This window comes from Anarrhichthys ocellatus, unplaced genomic scaffold, assembly GCF_004355925.1.
Source record: "Anarrhichthys ocellatus isolate YVR2014 unplaced genomic scaffold, GSC_Weel_1.0 scaffold16, whole genome shotgun sequence".
In the NCBI taxonomy this organism is placed as follows: Eukaryota; Metazoa; Chordata; class Actinopteri; order Perciformes; family Anarhichadidae; genus Anarrhichthys; species Anarrhichthys ocellatus.
Genome location: NW_022280046.1, coordinates 2,205,598 through 2,224,091, shown reverse-complemented (window position 1 = coordinate 2,224,091; position 18,494 = coordinate 2,205,598). Strand labels below are relative to the sequence as shown.

Below are 18,494 nucleotides of genomic sequence, written 5' to 3'. Positions count from 1 at the left end.
TCGTATTGATTGAAGTGCTGTTTGTTAATTTGATTTCAGCTCCCCTGCTCGAGGCATAGATGAATACACAAAGACACACATAGTAACAGAGAACCCATGTGACCTTTGTCCCTCCTTCTCCAATGCGTTAACCTCTGACCTCCAACCTTTGCTCTGCGTGGGACCTTGAGTGCCTCCACCCTCCAGCAACAGACACGTAACACTTAACACCTGTGATTGTGTGATCATATTTTGTAATGCCGGATATTCATATGTTGTCTTTTTAGTAGCCCCGCTAGCGGCAGGGCTCTGTAGGTGGCTATGTTGGTCTGTCTGCCACTTTGGTCCAGACTAAAATATCTATTAATATCTATATATATTGTGTACATATATTTATTATTTATGGTCCCCAGAGGATGAATCCTGATGGCTTTGTTGATCCTCTTAATTTTTCCTCCAGTGCCACCATCAGCCACTGCTGTACTTTGTATTCAGCGCCAATTAGCAAATGTTAGCATGCTAACATGTTAAACTAAGATGGTAAACGACTGCTTTCTGGTCAGGTTCCCATGTCAATTGTTTAGTCACACATGTTTAGCTTCTGCTAGAAAGTTGATCCAGAATTTACCAGATGTGAAAGGAGTTGTCAATGTGATCTTTTTTTGTGGTTTACACAACAGGATCTTCATTCTCCAAACTAAATCTTGAAGACATTGAATTCAGTTGTGATAAACCATTTCACTCACACTTTAGCCTGGTGGGGTTTGTGTTAGCGTCTTTTAACCAACTAAATGTTGCACAGATAAAGAAACAGCATTCCTATCAGTCCCATTTATTCTTTTTTTAGCCAGCACATTAGAGCATTGATAACCCACACGTTATTTATGATGGGCCCGGCAGAGTGTTTTGCAGATAGCCATGTAGGTTTAAGTGTAAATAAATGAATGAGGCCGCTCTCCGCCCACACTGAAACATACGCAATGGCTGCGGTGGCTCATGATGCATTAAACAGAGTGTCGGAGGTCTGAACTCGAGATTTACAGCCGTGGTGAGATCGCAGAGCGCCTCCTGCAAAGGCCAACGTGGAAGGGAAATGAGAGGAAAGCAGAGAGACGCAACAAAGGGCGAGACATACCGAGGAAAGGTAGTATTTAAGAAGACGTTTAGAGAAAGAAAGATGTAAATGGAAAGGAAAGAGCAGAGTGCAGACAGGAATGTGTTATTGTTTTTACCTTCAAGACACATGCACATACCGTAAATACCACTAAAGACCCTCCATTTGCTGAGTTAACAACCTAAAAGCCAAGCATCTTCCACTTTTCATCACACATTACCATCTTTGCCTGTAGAAACCGCAGTCTAATGAGCGCTGTCCACGTTTCAGAGCGGAGCCGCTAATTTAGCATGCTGTATTATTAATCACAGTCTCAGCGTGATTTTGCAGCAATTTGAACGCTTATTTCCCCCATGATGCTTTAGGGGGGTCTCTTCGCTAATGAGTCTAATGGTTGACAGAGAAGACACGACAGGCGCTTGATGAATCAAAGGTTTGTCTGGCAGGATGAGGGTATAGTGGTGTGTGTGTGTGCGTGTGTGGTTGAGCATATGTCCACCAAGACAGGAGAGCGCTCTCCTTGAAAGTCTTGTGTGATCAAAGGAGGCGGTGGCGGGAAGGAGAGAGAGAATAGAAAAGATGTAGACAGAAACAGAGACGGGGAGAGAAGCGTACAGAGAAGTAAAACACGCAGCGCCGAGGGAAGCTGACACAACGTAAAAGATACGACATGTGGATGCGCTTGTGTGTGATTGATTGTGTAATTATCTTCGTGTCTTTAGTTCTACTGTAATTATGTTTATTTTTGGTGTTTCGGTCATTTTCTTCTGTATAAATCTGCCACCTGAATGTCAACTTTTGTCTTCTCCTTACTGTATCTTTTCATCCGTCTTCCTTTTCATCAAATCATTTTTTTTCTGTTCTATTGCTTGTCTCCCTGTTTGTCTACTCTCCCATACTTTATACCCGACGTATGACAGTGATGCACTATATCTCCTGGCAGCAAACGGCTGTAAAGCTGCAGACTCAGGAAACACGGAATTTGTTATTTCCTCGGTATTATGTCATCGTAAATTTAATAACTTTGGGTTTTAGACATTTCAAGATGTCTTCTTGTCTCTGGGAAATTTGAATGCTTATTTTTCACAATTGAATTACATTTTGTAGAGTGGGTAATTTATATATTAATTTAAAGTTATTAGTTTGTTGATTAATAATCATTTTGGCACCATACATGCTTTCACTAACGATTTGTGAGACCTTGCTGATGCTCCTTTGACGATGAATTACCGTAAAAGACTGACGATAGTGAAACATGATTGGCACTGTAGTTGTGGTAATATGTTGTCCGTATTCTGCAGAACTCTAAAGAGAAACTCTCAAGATTGACAGTTTAACAAAAAAGATTTAAAAAAATCAACACAGCAGAACTAGATATATCATCTTTTTTTTTAATAATGTAGCTCTTCACTGCCATGATTATTAATTTTTTTGTTTGCAGAACTTTCAGTCTCCCTCTGGAGCCACAGAGGTCTTTATACAACGTGTTCTACATGGGCAGTACAAGGCAATGCAACATTGTTTGTTTCCCTGTGGCAGATATCTATGACATGGAGAACATGGCCAAACACCTGTCCCCATGGGTAGGTTAGGCAAACGCACAATCCCACAAATATTTAAACAAAAAGCTCATAGCACAAACCGTAGCATTGTGACGCCACACAGCACCACACACACATGGACACACACACAAACATTCTCATTCCTCTACTCATCTCTCTTCCTCCAGTGGTGTGATTTCAGGCCATGCCCTTTCCTTTTTCTTTCATCGCTGTCCTGCCTCTCATCTCTCCGCCCTGAGACAAAGGAATGATTACATCACTGCAGGGGGCGCTGTTCGTTTTTTAAAGGAGCAGCGCCTCCGACTTGGCCATCCTCCCAGCTTTCAAAGTGAAACCGGCTGCTGCTGCTGCTGCTGCTGCTGGGTCGTTTCCGCAGAGATTATCAACGCCGAGGCAGAGAGATTACCCCCAGGAAACAAATTGGTTTATTACGATTTCTTAACACGAGTGGTGTTGATAACGCCAGGAAGCGGGAACAAGGAATTCACCAGCAGATAGACGTGATGCTGCCGTGATTGCTGGTTGAAGTAGCATTCATGATAAATTGACTACAATTGGAAAAAAAACAAGATGAGGAAAGTTGCTTCCTTCACGTAGAGAATGTGCAGTCTTGGTCCACTCAGAGGAGCGATAGAAATACCAAAACAAATCATGAATTAAAACAGCATCCAGGGAGACATATCCTCTGCATGGATGGTGATTTGTGTTGCCAAACACACACTTTGCTTATTACATGTCTTCCAAGGCAGTCGTATCTTTTACAGCAATCCTGTGAAGTACGCCTTTAGGATTCATCTTTATCTCGTGAGAGTCCCAATCTAGAGAGGTTTCTATGAGGGATGCAAAGTACCCACCGTGACCTCAAGTAAATGTAGAGAATTCCTCTCAAAACTGTCCCCGTAGTCTCATCTTCTGAGTGGGTGAAAGGTGCCACGCCTCCAGATTTTCATACCTAAAGTGCAGATATTGAGTACGTCAAAAATAGAGTCACCCGTTCAGACACTCTGCGTCTGCCTTCTAATGACAAGATAGTGACATTTACCAAATTAACTTCTGTCAAGTGCCCGTGCGGTCGCAGGAGGATTGTGAGCGAAGCGCTGTGTTGGAGTTCATTTGACGGCATGTCTGTCCCCCCCAGCGATGCTGTAGCTGAGCCTTCACTTTAATTTCCACAGCTTTCCTCTTCCACTCGTGTACCAGCCCCCTCTCTTCTGTGTTAAATTGTCTCTAAATTGGATATTTAAGGGGATGTTGAACTCAGGGGAAGGGATGCTCTCTCTTTCTTTTACTCTCCTTGCAGCAACTCTCACCCCACTTCCCTCCCCACTGCATATGTATTTTTACATTTTGAGGGGTAGTAATGAAAGCAGCAGCGTTGTTTGGGAGACAGGCGTGCATCTTATTTACGTATCTCCAGTATCCAGACTTGGCCTCTTCAATAAGCTTAGCCTTCCCGAATCCAGCACACTGTATATGAATCAGATTCAGCATGAGGGGGGGGGGGGGGGCATTAAAACACACCATTCCATCTCTGATTACATTCGCCTCGCTCATTGAATGGCAGGAATAAGAGAGAGAGTGTTGTAGCGTAACATTAGGATCCTATGGGGCTGGGTGGGGCTTTAAGGTGAGGGTGTGAATGTATCTGTAACTGTGTGTGTGTGTGTGTGTGTGTGTGTGTGTGTGTGTGAGAGAGAGGGAGAAAGAGCCAGAGGTGGGGTTATATCAGCAGTGTTGCGATGACAGGCCTCCTCCTATAAAGGCGTCAGCAGCCGGGGCAGATTTACGACGGCCGTGCTGAGTGGAAAGCGTGATGGGGGATGGAGAGGCAGCTCTCACTATCGAGGATATCTTATGCCTCCTTTGAGAGTCACTCCCTCCCTCTCTCTCTCTCCAATTTCATGGCTCTGTGTGTCGCATTGTCTTTGTCTTCTTTCTCTTCGTTGCTATTTATCATCTTATTATTGTAGTTTTTTAATAATAATTTCTGTCTTCACAGTATATCATTTCTTCAAATTTTTTTTTTCTTTCCTGCAGAACCATACGGAGCATTGCAGGGTTTTAGGCAATAAGTGTTTCCTTTGTCTGTTGGCTCTCTTTATCGCAACTCAACTCAGACGAGCCTTTTAATTCCTCGTACATGTGGGAATGAGCGAGGGTCAGCTCATTTCATCTTTTTTTTTAGTGCACTGTTACAGTATGAATAGATGTATCCATTATGGCTGAGAGCAGTCAAAGAAAAGGGCAGAGAGAAGAGGTAGCGTGAAGCAAAGAATGAATAGTGACAGAGAGTGTGCCGAGTGGCCTTTAAAAATGCTCTAAATGATGTCTCATTACAATAAGACAGGTAGTGCGGAAGATATATTTATTATTCACATTATTATTATTAGATAAAACAGCTAATGAGACTCTTTTCACAGGTTGGGATTCATTTTAAATGATTCAAAACAATTGCTATTTCCACACCCAAGACTGATCCCTCTATGATGCCTTTTTTGAAGACTACAAAAATGGTTCCCTCTAAATCTGTCATCAAACAAAAAAGTTATTCGCTTTCTTCAAAAAACAAAAAGATTGGTACCCCTCTCATTTCTGTACACTAAATATGCAGCAGACTTGTAACAAGCTCCCAAAAAATCCCTTGATTGTGTGTCGCACACAGAAGTTGTAACAGTTTAACAGTTGAAAGCAGCTCCCATGCAACAATAGATCAGTATCACATGACACCCTGATACCCTGATACCCGTCCTGCCCCTGATATTGTTTTGGAAAGACCCATGTGTTGCCATGGCACCGGAGCACCAGCTGTTCCCAGTTTGATTGTAGTTTTCCACCTGCAGCAGGAAAAGAGACCTGTTCCCCCTCCCACTGTTTCCATGCAAACATTTTACAGGAATGTGTGTGTGTGTTTGATTTTTGGTGTTAGAAGCAGATTTTGGTTGCTTTACTTTGCCAATAGCTCCAGGAAGATATCAATGGGTGGACTGTTTTTTGGAGAATGATATATTAGGCGCTACTCTATGTGTTAGTGTGTGTGTGTGCGTGTGTTCGTAAGTGTGTGCTTATGTGTTAGCTTTTTGCAGTTTATTATTTTCCTGATAAGGAATCGTTTGGGGGGGAACAAGAGAGGAGGGAGAAGTGAGGCAGCTCAGAGCAGCAAGAGGAAGACGCAGACCTGTGAGCAGCATGAGGATGAAGAGGCCAGCTGTGGAGGCCCCAAATCAGCGGAGACACAAGCGATCTGTTCGCAAGAAGGATAGAGAGAAGAGACGGCGAAAGATAGAGAAAGAAGCAGTTCGACATATGCGGCGATGCAGGGGCATACAAACAAAGAGCGTGAGAGTCAGAGGGAGAGAAACTGACTGCGGGCTGCGTTAGAAGCAGCGTCTGGGCCGAGATGAGGTCACACGTGGTCAGACTGAAGCCTAGTGTTTGAAGACCACAGGCTATAGTGACCCATTAACAGACTCGTAAAGCTCAGCCCCTCCCCCACTGGAAACTGCTGGTTTGAAGATATACATACCAGACAAGCAGACTAGCAAGGGTCTGAACCGTTTTAATGTCGTGGTCATTCCTTTATGAATTGTTAATTTGTTTATAGGTTAAAAAAACAACAACGCTGGATTTCCCAGAAGAAACAGTTTAGTTTGATTTAGGGCTGCTGTGATTCATTTGGCATTTTGTATATTTTATCTACAGTTTATCATTATTATTCATGACTGTGGTTTTGTGGTTCTGTGACTGTGCCCCCCTCCCTCCTTTTGTAACCAAGAGGGGGTTACAGCCTAAAAAATGTTGTTTGGGTGCTCAATATTTCTAGCCTCAGGGTTGTGTGGGCACCACAGACACACACACACATGCACACACACACACAACCTCAGTGTGTTTCTAGTGACAGCATTTTTCCAAAACAAGGTGGTAGGAAGATTAAAATAAGTCAGCTGGAGATGTTATGCTGCCAACATGAATACACAGAGGTGGGGTTGGCAAACAAGAAAAAGAAAAACATGCCAGCATGCCTCTCACTCATTTCCCACTTGGTGTTTTCCACATCTGTATTTTAAGACAAGCAGTGAATCAGACCTCAACATGTGCATCGTCTTTTTGCTTGCATGTTGTCTTCTGAATGTTTGTTGTTTCCTAAATGTTAGATCTGGTTACTCAGTGATCCTTACTGGCCTCCTACAGGCTGAATGTTTATGCATGTGCTTAGTAAATACATCAAATCCAACCCCAAAATCATACCGCAGCGCAAGTTAGTCATCACACAAGTTAAAAAAAAAAAAGGTACAGCAAAGAAAAGACTGAAGGAGAAGATGAATGTTTAGGAACACAACAATATGATAATGAAATTCATAAGTAACAGCATATGTGCATGGGGTTGCAAAATAACAGCAGTGACACTAAGACTACAAATGAATGAAGAATGTGTAACACACATACACACACACACACACACACACACAGAGCCTCTATGTTGGTCTTTGCCGGGCAGGATGCCGTTGGTCGAAGCAGGCGCAGTGGGCAGCACCCGCCCACAGGCAGTAGCGAGTACACAGAGCGAGCGGTGGGTGGGCTGAAGGTCAGACGGGCCCTGAACACACCATCATTGTTCTTTCTATCTCTTTCCCTCGTTTTTTTTTCTCGACGCTATGACCTGTGACTTTAAGAGCGTATGTCTGTGTTTGTGCTGGTGTCAGACAAAAAAAAAAACATCAGTGACTAGCTACATGTTAGCTGAATGTGTTCTACAGCTACAGAATACTTGTAAATGATTTGAACTGGTGTGTATTCTGCATGTTTTGATGTTTGCCTGCGAGACTAGAAAGTGCTGTTGCGGGTTATTAGTCTGAGTCAACACAGAGGAGGCCTGGCCAGCTCTCTGAGAAGTTCAGCTCTGTTGAATGTAGGAGTGGGAGGAGATGAGCAAAAGGTCTTCTGTGACATTTAGAGATGCTTGATGTCTTCCCCTCAGCTGTTACACACCAGATTCCCCGAACCACTGACTGCACTCTCTCCTCCCGGAAGGCGAACCATTTGAAATTACAAAAACGTGTCTAGTGGAAGCCACAGCTTGAATGCATCGCCTCACTGAGTGTGATGTTGTAAAACAAGGTATTTTGCAGTCAAATTGTAGAATGCGTCCAGCTCACTGACATTTTGTTCCGAGCTCTTTCTCTCCCACCTCTCCTCGTAAAGGGCAGCGTGGGTAATTATACTCGAAGCCACTCTGTGCTGGCTGAGCTGTTGTTCTTACAGAGAAAGTGATAGTGGCCACCGCAGATGCAGGTCGGAGGGAGGCGGATGAAAATTTCCCCGGAGACGCTGCACTCGGTGTTGCAATTATTTGACCCTTGACCCAGTTTGTAGTCGGCCTCTTCGAGTGCTTTCTCGCCGAGCTTTATGTTTGTATATGAGTGCATGAACAAAGATGCCGAGGGGAACTCATTTTGTGTGCCTCAGTTTCTAGAATCGCATTAATTAGTGTTTCGAAAATTAACTCCTCGCCTTCTGTGTGCAGAATCTACCCAGTGTGCTTTGTAAAGGCACAGGCAACTTTAATGGACCTTTGGTTAGATTGAGGCTTTCTAAAGTTGTGTTTCTTAAAAGAAATGATGGTGTTTACATCTCCAAATGTCAGTTTTTTAGCTCCCTTTGTCCCTTTCAAGACTGAGTGCAGAAAGCTTGAATTGCATTAATTTGGTGATTTGCGTCAAAGGTGATTGAAAGAATGTTTAAGGTGCCAACTTAAGGTTGTGTTTTCTCCCCTATCACAGATGGTCATTTCACGGGGACGCCTCCCACGTACGGTTACGATGCAGACCGCGCAGAGGAGCAGCGGAGGCACCACGACATCCTGCCGTACATCGACGACTCGCCGTCATCTTCTCCGCACCTCAGCTCCAAGAGCCGCAGCAGTCGGGACACCCTCTCCTCCGGATCGTTAGAATCCTCCAAGTCGGTGAGTATGCTGTTTTTTTACTATTGTTTCAAAGTGTAATACTACATGCATGTGCAATCCTACCAACGTGGCTGGAATTACTCTTCAATGGCCAATAGTTATGTAGTTTGACCTCAATACAGCACAGGAAGTGGGCTAAATATATTCATAGAGCAATCCCGATCCGTCAAAAATCTGTCAGTTGATGAGAAAATCAAATCTACTGTTTGAGAGGATGGATAAAGGACAATATCGCCTGCCTCATAACCCCCAGAAGCAGTCATCCAGGGAAGAAACTCATCCCCCTTAAGAGTCTGGCTTTTTCTCATCCAGGGTATTAGGCAGAATTACCTCTATCACCTCTATCACCCCACCACTGCCTTCATCCTCTTACCCCTCCCTCCTTTACTCTTTCTTGTCTGCGAAGAGAAAACCAGTGATCTATGACGTCTGCTGCTATCGAAGGTTACCATGGAGAGGATACACACGAATGCTACACACACACACACACATACACACAAAACTGTAGTGTCAGCAACGATGAGAATGAACATGGATGCTACCGACAGAATCTATTCAAGCATTTACCCATTCCTTCTTGCACCGAAGAATTTGTGAGTAGCAGCATATGAACATGTTTAGAACCGTATGTTTGATTAGGACAGAGAGGTATTTTGGGAGAATGTAATAGGCTAATACTGCCGCTCTCCACTGTGCCCTTGGAGGAAGTAATTGCATCAGTGTTCATGGAGCAGTATTACTCCGCCCCCTCAGTCTTTGCTCACTAGTCTTATCTGATTTATAGCTTGAATCTGCCAATAAATGATGACTCCCTTGGCTGCATCCAACCTTTGACCTCTGATCTTGGATTTTAATTTATACACACGCTTTTAGGTTGCACAAGCCAATGGCTCCTTTTACAGAAATGCACACGTCCTCTTCTCTCAGCAAGAATGTTAAATTCACATTGAAGATGATTTGAAGGGCAGAATCCTGGAGGAAACTGGACGCTGTGTGTGTTTAGGGTTGGCAGTAACACCATCGGACGGCCAGTTAAATACTAAACAGCCAAACAACAATCGTCCCTCAACAAATTCTCCACGCAGACAGACATGCTTTCAAAAACCGCCATGAAAACGGAGTTACCAGCATCCTTGATTTGCCCTTCAAACATCACCCCAGTCTGCTTCTCCAATCGATGAGTCACAGCCCGGACAATCTCTGATTGGCTGATGGGTTTTATGATGTCACTGTGATGAGTCATCACATACTACTGATTTAATCTTCTCTCATATCCGGAATCTTTGCAGTGAAGAGGGAAACGAGTGGGGTCACTGATCAGAAGTCAGCTGAAGTGTGAGGACTGTGCTGTAATGGGGTTTTTTTCACAACTTTGCAAAAACACTGGCCGCGTATGTTTTATTATGTGACATATACTTGTAGGTCAATCTAGGACAGTCAGAGTCAGCTTTTCCCCCCTCTCCACGTTAAACAGAATTCACATTTTTTATGTATTTTTCTATGGCATTTAATGCTTTTTACTAGATATATGACAGTACAAACATGAGGAGAATTGAAAGAGAGAGAGAGAGAGAGAGAGAGAGAGAGAGAGAGAGAGAGAGAGATGGGGAACGACATGCAACAATGGTACTTGGCTGGATTCACATCAAGGACATTGCAGTTTATGGTTAGTGGCCTCCGGGGCACCCCCAGAATTCCCTTTAAGCCATAAACCCTTTCCTCTGTTCCTGTAGATTCCTGATTTATATTTATTCCTCCACACATTTATACTGTGTTATAGTTATACTAGAATGCTCCCTCACCCTGTCTGACATCGCACCTCGATGCCAAGACCTGAAGGGGGAGGGAGGTCATTTCCTACTGGACCAGCGCAAAACCTTTAGAAGACTCAGTAGAATTGGAGGCGTGGAAAGAATGAAATCTCCTTTAATATTATCCATCACATCTGTAATGAAAATTCACTCATCGCACAGCTTGTTTCCTTGCAGTCAACGGCATGATGTGATGCTGTATCGCAAATAGCCGATCAAAAAAAAAAAAAAGACCTGCAGACACCAACTCTGTCTATCACTGCTGTGCAATTTAAATAAGCAGTTAAAAAGAAACTGTCTTTCTCCTGCAGCACTGGGTAACTCTAAGACAACCCCATTACTTAGCAGACATGTGGAGATAGGAAACAATCACATTAGACCCTTCAGAAAGCGAGGGATGGCAGAACAGGATGCTAAAGAGATTAGAATATGAAAAATGAGAACGGTTAATAAAGTGTGTAACAGGGGCGTGCATTGCCGCTCACTTCTTCCATCTCTAACCTGCTCTGAAAGTTTGTAAGAGCTGACATGGGAAAGACATGGAGAGATATGGGGAATAATGTTATAACCGCAACTGCTGCTCGGTTTTTATCTGCGCCTCCTGAGCTACGTCTGCTCGCTGGGCAAATAAACACTGTTTGTATTTATTCTCTTGTATCTCCCACGAACATCATCCACCATGCATAAACAAATGAGAAGCAAGTCAGAACTCCTGAATCATCCAGAGTCACCACTACAGGGGGGTTGTGTGGGCTCAAATGTGAAATATTTGGCTTCCGTTGACTCTGTTGCACATACCGGATGTGAAAACATAGAAACACCAACCCAAATACACCCCGAGCAGGAAGAGTGTGTCTCATTTCATATGAAAAGGCAGGCAGACACCCCTTTTAGTCTGAACCCAGAGATGGGCTCATTAGTTGCTACAGCGATGAATAAAAGATGATATGTCTGGAGAAGTGGGTACTTCCTAGGGGAGTCGTCTGGGGTCTGAAGCGATGAATAAACACTTTCGTCTCGCCTCCGCTAGTTCAGTAACATGCGGCTGGATTGTTGAAGTTTTCCTCCTTGTGATTTGCTTCAAATATTCTTGATGCTGCAAATGGACCCCCGTGGTTCTCATGCTCTTTTACCATCGGGCATATCCTGCGAGGCTAAAGTCAGATAGCTCATGCCGATACTTGTAGCTCAGCAATGATTCATTCATTTTTCATTAACTTACAAACACTCGGGGGGGGGGGGCTCCGTCACTGCCCCAAGCTCTCCCTTTTAAGTTAGAGAGATCCAGAGCCGCTTTCTGGGACTTTTGGTCGTCTTAGAGTCTATACATAACGAGCAATTGGAGCTTTTTTTTCCGATGCTGTTATAAACAGCTCAGATCCCCAGACATGTCTGTGTGATGCATAATACATGTCTGTCAGAATCATTTCCTTTATGCTTCACCTGAGAAAGAGAGACAAAGAAAGAGAGCGAGAGAGGATGTGCAGTAAAAAGTATTTACTTTTGAAGACGAGATAAACCGTCAGATGAAGAAGAGGCCAATATGCTTATACGCTAAATACTGTCCCATTCTACTTGAGGCCTGCACCTGATTTCTCCAAACTATAGTAGTAAGTAGAGGAGGGCTGAACCGATCAGACGGTTAGTAGATTAGTCAACAATTGTGTTTTCGGACGTTTGTTTGGACAAAACAGGACCTATGAAGCCGTCGTCTTGGGTTTTTGGCATTTTATGATTTTCTTGTTGACCAAAAGAATTGATAAATCGTGAAAATAATTGGCAGATTAATTAATAATGTAAATAATCTTTCATTGCAGCACTTAAAAACATTTCCTAATTCAAAGCCTTAACACCCATTGAGTTAATGGCTGAGATGCTAAGAAGCTTGAGCAAAGTAGCATCTTAAATCCACCCGTCTTGTTTAAAGCTGAGTTCAGGAGGATTAACGGTTATTGATCGTAACTACGGCAGAGCTGTAACCACATACAGTTACCTTTCAATGTTGAGTGCTATTTTTAATTTGCTTATGCAGTGGCCATGGAAACAGCTTTCAGGCCTATTTACCCCTTCATTTAAATATATGCATGCACACCCACAGACATCCAAGCACTCACAGTACGTACTCATGTGCAGCTCACAGGAACGCTGCACATCATTTTAGCATATACATATCTATACAATGCCTGAATCCTGCTGTCTAGATATATAGTTGTAGAAGTGGCTTACAGGTGGCTTAACATACATAGACATAAACAATTCTATATGTTCGGCTTTTGGGCTGTTGGTAAGACAAAACAGGCAATTTCAAGAAGATTGTTATGGCCATTTTTCTCTATTTACGTACATGAACACATCAACTACGAAATTGATTCTCTGCATTGTCTTCTATGCTGTTACCCTCCTGACCCAACACACACACTCATCCACGCAAACACACACCATTTATTGTAGGTCTCTAGAAGCCAGGAAGCCTTAACAGCTCCTGATAGACAAGGTGAGACAGGACAGCCAAAAAGGCAGAGAAACAGAATGTGCAGCTGCAAGCTTTCAATATGTCGCCTCGCTTCTTCTTAATATATAGTCCTACTCTCTGTCTTTGTCTCCCCTTCATCATGTCAGATATTCTTCCCTCTTTATTCTCTCTCCCCCTCTCTTAATTATACTGAACCTATCTTGCTCTCCATCTCTTCTGCTCCTCTTCTTTCTTTGTCATTCTCTCTCACCCTTCCTCCCTGTTTCCTCTCTTTCCTCCTCCTCATAGCCTGAAGGACTGGATGTTTCCACGTCCCAACCTGGGCTCACGGTCTGTGTCTATGTGTGTGTGCGTGTGTGTGTGTGTGTGTGTGCGTGTGTGTGTGTGTGTGTGTGTGTGTGTGTGTGCGCTCCCGGCACTTGCACATTCTCTCACAGACACATACTTATACGCCAACCTCGCTCCCATGGGAGACCCTGCCTGTTTGTGTTATTTCAGAGTTCATGGTTAAACAAGACAGCCCGAGGAATCTCTCTGTCTCTCTGTTTTCTTTCATGTCCGTAGTCCTCAGTGAGCTTTCGGTGGGCTGAGGGGAATGGGGAGGAGAGCGGGGAGGATTTCTCCAAGGTGCGATTGTTGCCGTTTGATTTTGCAGACTGTGGCCCTCACAAACGGCAACACTGCAGAGGTTTTCAAGCTCCGCTAAGAACTAGGAGCCCGTCAATTTGGGATTTACAAATATTAACTGATGTAAGGAACAATATGATGCTTTGAATGTTCTTCATGCCTCAGGCACAAAATGATGCAGTGTGAAAACAGAAAAGGCTGATTTAAAGAGTAAGTTAAAAAGCAAAGTGGGCACGTGTAGGATTGGATTATTTGTTGTGCATTATATTGTATTGTTGCATATTGTTTTAGCTTTACTATTACATGCCTGTGTGTTTGTTACAGACTGAATGTGACCTGGAAAAAGGTTTGGAGATGAGAAAGTGGGTCCTCTCTGGGATCCTGGCCACCGAGGAAACATACCTCAGTCACCTGGAGGCCCTGCTGCTGGTGAGAACACACACACTACATCCAGCCATACTATACAGGAGAATGTAATGACTGCGGCATTAAGTCCATTGATTAGGCAAATTGAGTATTAGGTATGGAATTATTTAACGATAAATTCACGCACTTAATTTAATTCAGTGTCGTTAAATGCATCTGCAAAATGTGTAAGTAACACAAATAGATTACAAATTACAACAATCAAAGTTTCGAAATAGCCAAACCAAATAAATAACAAATAAATTGATTTATTTTTTATGTTTTAAGACAAGAGACACCGAGTTGGGTGTTATGAAAGTAGATAGAACATAGTGGAGGACTGTTTGCGAACACGTTTTCCATAAGAACTTAACTTCTTATTACTTTTATGCCATTTAAATGATAATTTGACAATCCAGAACCGTCGTGCAACTAGAGAAGAGTCATAAAGACAACAAACCATTGCAGTAATGACTATCTGAAGTCCTCACAGTTAACACAAAGATGCCCCACAAAAGCAACTTTTTCCATCTCCTCTGTTTGTCCCTCTCAGCCCATGAAGCCCCTGAAGGCCGCTGCTACAACTTCGCAGCCTGTGCTCACAGTGGCCCAGATAGAAACGATCTTCTTCAAAGTGCCTGAGCTCTACGAGATCCACAGGGAGTTCTACGACGGACTTTTTCCTCGCGTTCAGCAGTGGGGCCACCACCAGAGAGTCGGAGACCTCTTCCAGAAACTGGTGAGAGAAAGAAATGATTAGTCGACGGGGTTGGGGCGTTTTGGGGTTGTAGTTTGTGTGTCTGTACCCATGATAGCAGATGTCTGACCTTACCCTTAATCTAAGTGACAACATTGGACACACACAAAAGTTGACGGTATCAGAAAAGACATGTGGACGCAGACCCAAAGCAAAAGCACTGTGCCGGAGTGAAATAATTCACAGTAACGTTGTTTCTTGAATTGGGAGGCTTTCAGAAGCAGAATCTTTCAGCATAATTCAATAATAAACCAATAACAAAAACGTAGATTTGATTTTTCTACTGATGCTCTTCTTTATCATTTTAAATTTGGACAAATTGAATCTGAATCGCACTTTCTTTCCTATTTCCTCCTCAACAGCCGCTCGCTTGCTGTCTCTCTTCCCTCCAGTAGTTTCTGCCAAGGATGTCTGGGCCACATGTACACTGGGTCTATTTAATCATTTTCACAATGGGTCAATTAACCCACAATGAGTCATTTGTTAATTCTCTCTGAAATACTGCTCCTCTCCCACTAGTGCCTCCCTCACTTTCCCTGGGTCTCTCTCTCTCTCTCCCTCGCAGACTCGCTCGAATGCTCGAACACACACGCATACATGCACGCACACACACACAGACGGAGGTGCAGGCGTGTTTCACAATGCCGCCTTTCTGCCTCAGGCAGCTGAGGCCATCACTGCACTGTGTGCTTTGTGTCCTGAAGAAGCTGCTATAAATAGGAGCCCCTCTCTCTCTCTCTCTCTCTCTCTCTCTCTCTCTCACACACACTCATGCACACGCACACGCACTCTTATGAATTAATCTCAAGACGCTCCAATTGGGATTTTGCAAAGAAATTAGGATTTAATTTGTATCTTTTACCGCCAATGACTCATTTGCCAAAATCCATTTTTTATAATTACTTAAAAAGCTTGTCTATATATTTCCCTCCTAAAAACTGCTTCACTGTTACATTAGCTTTTCTATCAAACAAAACTGCCCCACAAAGAAGTGACGTCATGGTTGTGATGTAGGTAAACCGTAAAGGAACACATGCTCACACAGTTTCTGCCGCATTCTCTCCCTCTCCCCAGACAGACGTCAATAAAAGTCAGGAGGAGAAGACGCTGAGTCTATCAAAAAGGGAAAGAAAATGCTACATGACAGCCGTTCCGTTAGGAGGTGAAGAGGGAGGGAAGACGAGATCAGATGAGAGCAGAGGAGGCGATACAGTCGAGGAGTGGGGCGAGGAAGGGTTGAGAGAGGATGAGAGTCGGGGAGGCAAGTAGATTTAGGCTGCTCTGATAGAGCTGTCTCACCATGACTCTGAAGTCTGTGAGGGGAGCAGATGGATATAGGAATCATAAAACATCAGAACAAGGAAGAGGAGAAAAGAGGAAGAGGCAAAGCGTCACTGACAGGTTATATGAGTGTCTGAAGAAGTGTCTGAAGGCTGGAAATAGGGCTAAATCACACTCCTGCTCTTCGTAGACACGCACAACATGCACAGTAACAAAGTGGTGGTTTTACACCATGAAGGCAGATGGATAAACTGGTTCAGAGATGGAGGACCAAAAAAAAGGCTGATTCTATTAATCTATAGAAGAATGATCCTTTATTTGGCCTCAGACGTCCAACATAAAGATTGGTCTTTGCTCTGTTTTTTCCCCCAGTGACGACGTTTCTCTAAGGTTCATTCAATGTGTCAGAGAATAGAGCGCTGAAGGCATGACATACTTTTGTAGGCCAACCAGGAAGTTAGCATCGCACTGGTTCCCTCGACATAAAGCCGATGGGACTTTTCCTTTGGGATATTGAATTATTGCATAAAATAAGCTCTGTGGCAAACAAACGTTGACGATACTTACACGCTTTGTTCAAGCATGGTCATCTTCATAAAGGAACACCACTTTTATGATTTTTGAAGAGTGAATGCAATCGGTAGAAGTAAAGATGACGTTATGCTTTAAACGAACAACACCACGGTCACATGACTTGACATCACCACCACTAGGCTAAAGTTGGGCCAGTGTTCAACGTCATGACATTTAGTTGTCTCATTTTGTCACTTGTAAGCAACTGCCTTTTTTAAGACACGTAAAAGCGTCAAAAGTCACGCGTGAGATATTTTAAGTCATGGAACAAAATCTGAAAATCTCCTGAGCGTGTGTTAACAGCAGACCTAATTTCAGGCATCTAACCAAAAACCCATTGACAAGGAAACCAGCTCTCTCCGGGGTTTTAGGACTCATTCCTACAGCCCACTATAGGCTAAATCTGCTTGTCTACCATCCTACGCATGTGGAAAAGATAATTGAACAAACTATGTTGTGGGACGAAAAGGTTCACTAAGATGTGTCTGGGTGTGGGACAATTACTTTAACTGATTGATAACTGCTTTGCTGACACATCCTTGATTCCCCCTCGGCTGTTCCTGGGTTTCGTCAATTTTAATTGCAGCAATCTACCAAATCCAGGTTTTTGGATAAATCACAGATGATAAATTGGACATGTAGATGTCGAATCATGTTAGATTTTGGATCTACAACACCTGGTTACATAGCGCAGCCAGCATAGCTGTAGCAAATAAAGGATCTTATGCTCTGTCTTTTCATATCATTGCAGAATAAACAGCGCTTTACTCCTGTGTAAGAAAATATCTAGTCTGTTAGAACTCCCTTACAAACCCAGTGGCTAAATCCATCCTTCTCGTATAATGGCCGTAGTCTGTCATGAGGCTGTTTTCGTAATGTTGTTTTCCGCTGTGGATTACACACATACTCTCACACAGGACAAATCCCCAACTGAGAAATCCAAACACCCAAGCAGTTTCTTTCATCACCCAAAGTCCTTCTCTAGCTACGATACTGTAGCTGCAGCCCCACACTCGATAAGCCTTCGTGGCGATGTGTGCGGCTCTGTGGATGTGGCTGCCAGACATTCGGGTTCTCCGCTCTCTCCGCAGTCAAACTGTCACGCTCTGAATGGCCTCCGCTGTGGTGCAGATTGTGTGGCCCAGGGCAGGACACGGGATTGCAGTATTGTAAAAATTGCTTTCTCCACTTTCCTTCTTCCTACTGTAGTGTGTAGGATATATGTGCACGCATTGTAGAGCCCTTTTGGAACTATTACGCTGCTTATTTCAGTCGTGTGTTCGATTCTTTCATGGTGGCTCGCTGACTTTTTTTTAAAGATCTAAGCGTACACACTACACATAGTAACTGCCAGTGACAACATGAGAAGTGTAGACAATGTTTAGAAAACTTGTGACTCCACATTCCTGCCAGAATTGAATCTCACAACCCCCCATGACTGCAAAGATCAGGGCATGGTAGAAAGGTCAGGGCCTTGAAATAGGATGGAAGGGGACTTTGAGACAATACTAGTGATTGACTCACAGATGTGTAGTAGTCCTTTATTTGTAGACCACTTCTAATCTAATTAGAAAGTTCTTCACACAAGGCCACAAATTAGAAATCAACAATAAAAGCACTGACTCGGCCAGACTGCTGCAGGTTGCCCCAGTGCCTCACGGCTGTAAAGTATCTGTGCCCCCCAGTTTTAAAGGTTCATACTTGGGGCTTTTTCTAACCATCATTCCCATCAGTAATGGGGCACTCAATCACACAAGGTGGTAAACAACTCTTCATTAGAGTTTACAGACCCACTTCCTGTTTCAGCTTTGACCTGCTGTACTGTACCGCAGTTGTGCAGGAAGAGTTTTCCTGCACAATCAGGGATTATTATCAACTTTTGGGCACCCTCACTTTCGGTTCCACCTCTAAATACAGTGGTTTAGATAATCTGACTACACTGTCGGCTTG

At 43.5% G+C, this 18,494-nt stretch overlaps 1 protein-coding gene across 1 annotated transcript in view; it reads left to right on the top strand.

Moving 5' to 3' along the window:
• bcr (BCR activator of RhoGEF and GTPase) overlaps window positions 1-18,494 on the top strand; it is a 73,044-nt gene that overhangs the window by 31,397 nt on the left and 23,153 nt on the right. The window contains exons 2-4 of the mRNA XM_031855446.1: window positions 8,433-8,617; window positions 13,853-13,957; window positions 14,487-14,672. Coding sequence (XP_031711306.1) covers window positions 8,433-8,617; window positions 13,853-13,957; window positions 14,487-14,672 — 476 coding nt within the window. The remainder of the gene's footprint in view (window positions 1-8,432; window positions 8,618-13,852; window positions 13,958-14,486; window positions 14,673-18,494) is intronic.